The sequence below is a fragment of the Oncorhynchus masou genome, unplaced genomic scaffold (assembly GCF_036934945.1).
Source record: "Oncorhynchus masou masou isolate Uvic2021 unplaced genomic scaffold, UVic_Omas_1.1 unplaced_scaffold_877, whole genome shotgun sequence".
Taxonomy (NCBI): domain Eukaryota; kingdom Metazoa; phylum Chordata; class Actinopteri; order Salmoniformes; family Salmonidae; genus Oncorhynchus; species Oncorhynchus masou.
In genome coordinates, this window is record NW_027015233.1 from 183,351 (window position 1) to 193,350 (window position 10,000).

The window sequence follows — 10,000 nt, forward strand, 5'->3', positions numbered from 1 at the left end:
GTGTCTCAGTGTGTGTGTGTCTCAGTGTGTGTGTGTGTGTGTGTGTGTGTGTGTGTGTGTCTCAGTGTGTGTGTGTGTGTGTGTGTGTCTCAGTGTGTGTGTGTGTGTGTCTCAGTGTGTGTGTGTGTGTGTGTGTCTCAGTGTGTGTGTGTGTGTGTCTCAGTGTGTGTGTGTGTGTGTGTGTGTGTGTGTGTGTGTGTGTGTCTCAGTGTGTGTGTGTGTGTGTCTCAGTGTGTGTGTCTCAGTGTGTGTGTGTGTGTCTCAGTGTGTGTGTCTCAGTGTGTGTGTGTGTGTCTCAGTGTGTGTGTCTCAGTGTGTGTGTGTGTGTCTCAGTGTGTGTGTCTCAGTGTGTGTGTGTCTCAGTGTGTGTGTGTCTCAGTGTGTGTGTGTCTCAGTGTGTGTGTGTGTGTGTGTGTCTCAGTGTGTGTGTGTGTGTCTGTGTGTCTGTGTGTGTGTGTGTGTGTGTGTACCTGCAGTATCTCCAGTAGGCCTCGTATAGCCGTCCTGACATCCTCCATGGGGGACTCTGCCGTGGGGTCTCTCTCCGACACCTCCAGGGGCCCTGGGCACACCAGCGAACGACTCGCCACCTGCACAAAGAGAGAGCACACACACTCTAATCAAATCACCCCCAGGTGGTGTGGTGAGGGTAGGAAACATCTCCACCCCGCTGATCCTCAACACTGGGGCTCCACAAGGGTGCGTGCTCAGCCTCCTCCTGTACTCCCTGTTCACCCATGACTGCGTGGCCATGCACGCCTCCAACTCAATCATCAAGTTTGTAGACGACACTACAGTGGTGGGCTTGATTACCAACAACGACGAGACAGCCTACAGGGAGGAGGTGAGGGCCCTCGGAGTGTGGTGTCAGGAAAATAACCTCACACTCAACGTCAACAAAACAAAGGAGTTGATCATGGACAGGAAAGAGCAGAGGGAACACCCCCCTATCCACACCGACGGGACAGCAGTGGAGAAGGTGGAAAGTTTTAAGTTCCTCGGTGTACAAATCACGGACAAACTGAAATGGTCCACCCACACAGACAGCGTGGTGAAGAAGGCGCAACCTCAGGAGGCTGAAGACATTTGGCTTGTCACCGAAAACACTCAAACTTCTACAGATGCACAATCAAGAGCATCCTGTCGGGCTGTATCACCACCTGGTATGGGAACTGCTCCGCCCTCAACCGTAAGGCTCTCCAGAGGGTAGTGAGGTCTGCACAACGCATCACCGGGGGCAAACTACCTGCCCTCCAGGACACCTACACCACCCGATGTCACAGTAAGGCCATAAAGATCATCAAGGACAACAACCACCCGAGCCACTGCCTGTTCACCCCGCTATCATCCAGAAGGCGAGGTCAGTACAGGTGCATCAAAGCTGGGACCGAGAGACTGAAAAACAGCTTCTATCTCAAGGCCATCAGACTGTTAAATAGCCACTACTAACATTGAGTGGCTGCTGCCAACACACTGACTCAACTCCAGCCACTTTAATAATTAAACATTGATGTAATAAATCTATCACTAGCCACTTTAAACAATGCCACTTTATATAATGTTTACATACCCTACATTACTCATCTCATATGTATATACTGTATTCTATACTATTCTACGGTATCTCATTCACTTAATGTTTACATACCCTACATTACTCATCTCATATGTATATACTGTACTCTATACCATCTACTGCATCTTGCCTATGCCGTTTGGCCGTCGCTCATCCATATATTTATATGTACATATTCTTATTCATTCCTTTACACTTGTGTGTATAAGGTAGTTGTTGTGAAATTGTTAGGTTAGATTGCTTGGTAGATATTACTGCACGGTCGGAACTAGAAGCACAAGCATTTCGCTACACTCGCATTAACATCTGCTAACCATGTGTATGTGACAAATAACATCTGCTAACCATGTGTATGTGACCAATAACATCTGCTAACCATGTGTATGTGACCAATAACATCTGCTAACCATGTGTATGTGACCAATCACATCTGCTAGCCATGTGTATGTGACCAATCACATCTGCTAACCATGTGTATGTGACCAATCACATCTGCTAACCATGTGTATGTGACCAATAACATCTGCTAACCATGTGTATGTAACCAATAATATCTGCTAACCATGTGTGTGACCAATCACATCTGCTAACCATGTGTATGTGACCAATCACATCTGCTAACCATGTGTATGTGACCAATCACATCTGCTAACCATGTGTATGTGACCAATAACATCTGCTAACCATGTGTATGTGACCAATAACATCTGCTAACCATGTGTATGTGACCAATCACATCTGCTAGCCATGTGTATGTGACCAATCACATCTGCTTGCCATGTGTATGTGACCAATCACATCTGCTAGCCATGTGTATGTGACCAATAACATCTGCTAACCATGTGTATGTGACCAATAACATCTGCTAACCCTGTGTATGTGACCAATCACATCTGCTAACCCTGTGTATGTGACCAATCACATCTGCTTGCCATGTGTATGTGACCAATCACATCTGCTTGCCATGTGTATGTGACCAATCACATCTGCTTGCCATGTGTATGTGACCAATCACATCTGCTAACCATGTGTATGTGACCAATCACATCTGCTAACCCTGTGTATGTGACCAATAACATCTGCTAGCCATGTGTATGTGACCAATCACATCTGCTAACCATGTGTATGTGACCAATCACATCTGCTAACCCTGTGTATGTGACCAATAGCATCTGCTAACCCTGTGTATGTGACCAATAACATCTGCTAACCCTGTGTATGTGACCAATAACATCTGCTAACCCTGTGTATGTGACCAATAACATCTGCTAACCCTGTGTATGTGACCAATAACATCTGCTAACCATGTGTATGTGACCAATAGCATCTGCTAACCCTGTGTATGTGACCAATAGCATCTGCTAACCCTGTGTATGTAACCAATAACATCTGCTAACCATGTGTATGTGACCAATAACATCTGCTAACCCTGTGTATTTGACCAATAACATCTGCTAACCCTGTGTATGTAACCAATAACATCTGCTAACCATGTGTATGTGACCAATAACATCTGCTAACCATGTGTATGTGACCAATCACATCTGCTAGCCATGTGTATGTGACCAATCACATCTGCTAACCATGTGTATGTGACCAATCACATCTGCTAACCATGTGTATGTGACCAATAACATCTGCTAACCATGTGTATGTAACCAATAATATCTGCTAACCATGTGTGTGACCAATCACATCTGCTAACCATGTGTATGTGACCAATCACATCTGCTAACCATGTGTATGTGACCAATCACATCTGCTAACCATGTGTATGTGACCAATAACATCTGCTAACCATGTGTATGTGACCAATAACATCTGCTAACCATGTGTATGTGACCAATAACATCTGCTAACCATGTGTATGTGACCAATCACATCTGCTAGCCATGTGTATGTGACCAATCACATCTGCTTGCCATGTGTATGTGACCAATCACATCTGCTAGCCATGTGTATGTGACCAATAACATCTGCTAACCATGTGTATGTGACCAATAACATCTGCTAACCCTGTGTATGTGACCAATCACATCTGCTAACCCTGTGTATGTGACCAATCACATCTGCTTGCCATGTGTATGTGACCAATCACATCTGCTTGCCATGTGTATGTGACCAATCACATCTGCTAACCATGTGTATGTGACCAATAACATCTGCTAACCCTGTGTATGTGACCAATAACATCTGCTAGCCATGTGTATGTGACCAATCACATCTGCTAACCATGTGTATGTGACCAATCACATCTGCTAACCCTGTGTATGTGACCAATAGCATCTGCTAACCCTGTGTATGTGACCAATAACATCTGCTAACCCTGTGTATGTGACCAATAACATCTGCTAACCCTGTGTATGTGACCAATAACATCTGCTAACCCTGTGTATGTGACCAATAACATCTGCTAACCATGTGTATGTGACCAATAGCATCTGCTAACCCTGTGTATGTGACCAATAGCATCTGCTAACCCTGTGTATGTAACCAATAACATCTGCTAACCATGTGTATGTGACCAATAACATCTGCTAACCCTGTGTATTTGACCAATAACATCTGCTAACCCTGTGTATGTAACCAATGAAGAGTATAACTTCCACATGCTCGCTCTGATATTCTGAGTTATTTGTCTTTATGGATGGTTGATCCTTGCTTCCACAGCTCTGTCTATGAATCTGAGAGAGGTTACATTTCTCCTGCTTCATCCCTCATCCTCCAACGGTTACATTTCTCCTGCTTCATCCCTCATCCTCCAACGGTTACATTTCTCCTGCTTGCTACCCTCCAGGAGGCTGGTGAAGTGGTGTGTGTGTGTGTGTGTGTGTGTGTGTGTGTATCTCCTACCCTGCAGGAGGCTGGTGAAGTGGTGTGTGTGTGTGTGTGTGTGTGTGTGTGTGTGTGTGTGTGTGTGTGTGTGTGTGTGTGTATCTCCTACCCTGCAGGAGGCTGGTGAAGTGGTGTGTGTGTGTTTGTGTATCTCCTACCCTGCAGGAGGCTGGTGAAGTGGTGTGTGTCTCCTACCCTCTGAATGATGTCCAGGAGGCTGGTGAAGTGGTGTGTGTCTCTTACCCTCCAGGAGGCTGGTGAAGTGGTGTGTGTCTCCTACCCTCCAGGAGGCTGGTGAAGTGGTGTGTGTGTGTGTCTCCTACCCTCCAGGAGGCTGGTGAAGTGGTGTGTGTCTCCTACCCTCTGAATGATGTCCAGGAGGCTGGTGAAGTGGTGTGTACTACAGCTCTCAGCCAGGTCCACCAGTAGCTGGGTAGCCTGTCTCCTCACAGCCAGGTCTCTGTCCTCTGCTATCCCACTGAGCTGAGGAACCACCACCACCTCGATCAGCTCCTCCTGGGGAGGAGACGACAGAATGAACACGCAGGGAGAGATGGAGAGAACGGGAGAGGGGGTGAAGGAGAATAGTTTGATGGTGAGTGAGTGGGTGAGTACCTCGTAGAGCTGGCGGTTGGTGCTGAGGACAAAGGAGAGGATGTGAAGCACTTTGATCCTGATCACACTACGACTCTCATTCCTGGGGGGGAAGAGAGAGAGACCCAGAGAGAGAGAGAGAGAGATACAGAAAGAGAGAGAGACCCAGAGAGAGAGAGAGAGACCCAGAGAGAGAGAGAGAGAGATACAGAAAGAGAGAGAGAGATACAGAAAGAGAGAGAGAGACCCAGAGAGAGAGAGAGAGAGAGAGAGAAAGAGAAAGAGAGACCCAGAGAGAGGAGAGAGAGATACAGAAAGAGAGAGAGAGAGAGACCCAGAGAGAGGAGAGAGAGATACAGAAAGAGAGAGAGAGAGAGACCCAGAGAGAGGAGAGAGAGATACAGAGAGAGAGAGAGAGAGAGAGAGAGAGAGAGAGAGAAAGAGAGAGAGAAAGAGAGAGAGAGAGACCCAGAGAGAGAGAGAGAGACCGAGACCCAGAGAGAGAGAGAGAGAGACAGACAGAGAGAGACAGAGAGAGACAGAGAGAGAGACAGAGAGAGAGACAGAGAGAGAGACAGAGAGAGAGACAGAGAGAGAGAGAAGCAGTTTAACACAAACTTTCTTTCCCTAAATAATGTTCAACATAAGACGGGAATGACAATCACTCAACGGGCACCTATAACAACTTTTAGTTTGATTTTTGTTTCCATGGCGACTGCCTGTGTTGGTATCCGTGGCGACCATACAGCACGATACAGTTACCTGAAGAACTTCTCCATAAGGCGGTGGAGGCTCTGGATCCACCCGTCTTTAGCTGGCTGGATGGACTGGGCCCGGTACGATATCAGAGTCAGCACCGACGCATCCTGATGACATCACAACAACAACTCCTTATAAGAACAATGGAAGACAAAGTGAAGGCAAATAACAGACATCACACACAGATTGAGAGACACAGACGGAAAAAAGAGCGAGAGAAGGGCTGATGAGAGGAGGAAAGGAGAAGAGGAGGAAGAGGAAGGCGATGAGAGGAGGAAAGGAGAAGAGGAGGAAGAGGAGGAAAGGAGGAAAGGAGAAGAGGGGGAGAGGAGGAAGAGGAGGGCCGATGAGAGGAGGAAAGGAGAAGAGGAGGAAGAGGAAGGCCGATGAGAGGAGGAAAGGAGAAGAGGGGGAGAGGGGGAAAGGAGAAGAGGAGGAAGAGGAAGGCCGATGAGAGGAGGAAAGGAGAAGAGGGGGAGAGGAGGAAAGGAGAAGAGGAGGAAGAGGAAGGCCGATGAGAGGAGGAAAGGAGAAGAGGGGGAAGAGGAGGGCCGATGAGAGGTGGAAAGAAGAGGAGGAAGAGGAGGGCCGATGAGAGGAGGAAAGGAGAAGAGGAGGAAGAGGAAGGCCGATGAGAGGAGGAAAGGAGAAGAGGAGGAAGAGGAAGGCCGATGAGAGGAGGAAAGGAGAAGAGGAGGAAGAGGAAGGCCGATGAGAGGAGGAAAGGAGAAGAGGAAGGCCGATGAGAGGAGGAAAGGAGAAGAGGAGGAAGAGGAGGGCCGATGAGAGGAGGAAAGGAGAAGAGGAGGAAGAGGAGGGCCGATGAGAGGAGGAAAGGAGAAGAGGAGGAAGAGGAAGGCCGATGAGAGGAGGAAAGGAGAAGAGGAGGAAGAGGAAGGCCGATGAGAGGAGGAAAGGAGAAGAGGAAGGCTGATGAGAGGAGGAAAGGAGAAGAGGAAGGCCGATGAGAGGAGGAAAGGAGAAGAGGAGGAAGAGGAAGGCCGATGAGAGGAGGAAAGGAGAAGAGGAGGAAGAGGAAGGCCGATGAGAGGAGGAAAGGAGAAGAGGAAGGCCGATGAGAGGAGGAAAGGAGAAGAGGAGGAAGAGGAAGGCCGATGAGAGGAGGAAAGGAGAAGAGGAGGAAGAGGAAGGCCGATGAGAGGAGGAAAGGAGAAGAGGAGGAAGAGGAAGGCCGATGAGAGGAGGAAAGGAGAAGTGGGGGAGAGGAGGAAATGAGAAGAGGGGGAGAGGAGGAAAGGAGGAAAGGAGAAGAGGGGGAGAGGAGGAAAGGAGAAGAGGGGGAGAGGAGGAAAGGAGAAGAGGAGGAAGAGGAGGGCCGATGAGAGAAGGAAAGGAGAAGAGGAGGAAAGGAGAAGAGGATGAGGAGGAGGGCCGATGAGAGGAGGAAAGGAGAAGAGGAGGAGGGCCGATGAGAGGAGGACAGGAGAAGAGGAGGAAGAGGACGGCCGATGAGAGGATTAAAGGAGAAGAGGAGAAGAGGGGAAGAGGAGGGCCTATGAGAGGAGTAAAGGAAAAGAAGAGAATAGGGGGAAGAGGAGGGCCTATGAGAGGAGTAAAGGAGAAGAAGAGAATAGGGGGAAGAGGAGGGCCTATGAGAGGAGTAAAGGAGAAGAGGAGAAGAGGGGGAAGAGGAGGGCCTATGAGAGGAGTAAAGGAAAAGAGGAGAAGAGGGGGAAGAGGAGGGCCTATGAGAGGAGTAAAGGAGAAGAGGAGGAGAGGAGAAGAGGGGGAAGAGGAGGGCCTATGAGAGGAGTAAAGGAGAAGAGGAGAATAGGGGGAAGAGGAGGAGAGGAGAAGAGGTGGGCCTATGAGAGGAGAAGAGGAGAAGACGGGGAAGAGGGGGAAGTGGAGGGCCTATGAGAGGAGGAAAGGAGGAAAGGAGAAGAGGAGGAAGAGGAGGAGAGGAGAAGAGGTGGGCCTATGAGAGGAGTAAAGGAGAGAGGAAGGAGAGGAGAAGAGGAGGAAGAGGAGAAGAGGTGGAAGCGGAGGGCCTATGAGAGGAGGAAAGGAGAAGAGGAGGAAGCGGAGGGCCTATGAGAGGAGGAAAGGAGAAGAGGAGGAAGAGGAGGAAGAGGAGGAGTGACTTACAGGTCTTTTGTCAGCACACTTCTCCACCAGACTGAAGAACTTGTCAGATGATCCATGGAAGCCGTTCTGCTCATAGAGCTCCTCCACTGTAGTCAGCAGCTCAAACACTATGGACTTCAGCTCTGCACTGCCTATCGACTGGAGAGAGAACTCAAACACTATGGACTTCAGCTCTGCTCTGCCTATCGACTGGAGAGAGAACTCAAACACTATGGACTTCAGCTCTGCTCTGCCTATCGACTGGAGAGAGAACTCAAACACTATGGACTTCAGCTCTGCACTGCCTATCGACTGGAGAGAGAACTCAAACACTATGGACTTCAGCTCTGCTCTGCCTATCGACTGGAGAGAGAACTCGAACACTATGGACTTCAGCTCTGCTCTGCCTATTGACTGGAGAGAGAACTCGAACACTATGGACTTCAGCTCTGCTCTGCCTATCGACTGGAGAGAGAACTCGAACACTATGGACTTCAGCTCTGCTCTGCCTATCGACTGGAGAGAGAACTCAAACACTATGGACTTCAGCTCTGCACTGCCTATCGACTGGAGAGAGAACTCGAACACTATGGACTTCAGCTCTGCTCTGCCTATCGACTGGAGAGAGAACTCGAACACTATGGACTTCAGCTCTGCTCTGCCTATCGACTGGAGAGAGAACTCGAACACTATGGACTTCAGCTCTGCTCTGCCTATCGACTGGAGAGAGAACTCGAACACTATGGACTTCAGCTCTGCTCTGCCTATCGACTGGAGAGAGAACTCAAACACTATGGACTTCAGCTCTGCACTGCCTATCGACTGGAGAGAGAACTCAAACACTATGGACTTCAGCTCTGCTCTGCCTATCGACTGGAGAGAGAACTCAAACACTATGGACTTCAGCTCTGCTCTGCTCTGCCTATCGACTGGAGAGAGAACTCAAACACTATGGACTTCAGCTCTGCTCTGCCTATCGACTGGAGAGAGAACTCAAACACTATGGACTTCAGCTCTGCTCTGCCTATCGACTGGAGAGAGAACTCAAACACTATGGACTTCAGCTCTGCACTGCCTATCGACTGGAGAGAGAACTCAAACACTATGGACTTCAGCTCTGCTCTGCCTATCGACTGGAGAGAGAACTCAAACACTATGGACTTCAGCTCTGCTCTGCCTATCGACTGGAGAGAGAACTCGAACACTATGGACTTCAGCTCTGCACTGCCTATCGACTGGAGAGAGAACCAATTTGTAAGTCGCTCTGGATAAGAGCGTCTGCTAAATGACTTAAATGTAAATGTAAATGTAGAACTCAAACACTATGGATCAAACACTATGGACTTCAGCTCTGCACTGCCTATCGACTGGAGAGAGAATTACATTCATTTTCTCTGTGTGTGTGTGTGTGTGTGTGTGTGTGTGTGTGTGTGTGTGTGTGTGTGTGTGTGTGTGTGTGTGTGTGTACCTGAATCTGCTGTAGTAACCTCTCTATGATCCCTAGCAGTATGTCCCATGTGACCACCTGGAGCTCCTTGCCATACTTCTTTATCAGTCGGGTGACGGACAGAACGATCTCATACGACACCATCTCGTTGGCACACCACATCGCCTGGGGGTTAAAGGTCAGGGGTTGGTCAGAGGTCAAAGTAAAAACTCCTCTAATGCACCTTTAAAATGCTGAATCTTTCCTCCATCTCTCCCCCCCTCCTTCTCTACCCCCTCCCTCCCCCCCTCTCTACCCCCTCCCTCCCTCTCTACCCCCTCCCTCCCTCTCTACCCCCTCCCTCCCTCTCTACCCCCTCCCTCCCTCCCTCTCTCTCTGGATCCTACCTTATAGAATGATGGGAGGACCAGGGTAGGGGTGTTCTTTAAGGCTGGGAGACGGTGCGCCCCCCATAGAGCCATCCCTACAAAGAACACTGCTCCTCTCAGCAACGGAGAATCCTCCATATACGCCCTGACAGACAGAGGACAGGTTAGACACACACAGAGAGAGGACAGGCTAGACATACACACACACAGAGAGAGAGAGAGGACAGGTTAGACACACACACACACAGACAGAGAGAGGACAGGTTAGACACACACACACACACAGACAGAGAGACGACAGGTTAGACATACACACACACAGAGAGAGAGACG

The 10,000-nt window shown here is 49.0% G+C and overlaps 1 protein-coding gene across 1 annotated transcript in view; it reads right to left on the minus strand.

Annotated features, from left to right (window-relative positions):
• The window catches only part of LOC135537959 (tuberin-like), a gene marked incomplete at its 3' end in the record, with an annotated part of 74,613 nt that overhangs the window by 45,897 nt on the left and 18,716 nt on the right, over positions 1–10,000 (minus strand). The window contains 7 exon segments of the mRNA XM_064963969.1: positions 471–590; positions 4,772–4,927; positions 5,027–5,108; positions 5,768–5,871; positions 7,874–8,011; positions 9,321–9,464; positions 9,686–9,812. Coding sequence (XP_064820041.1) covers positions 471–590; positions 4,772–4,927; positions 5,027–5,108; positions 5,768–5,871; positions 7,874–8,011; positions 9,321–9,464; positions 9,686–9,812 — 871 coding nt within the window.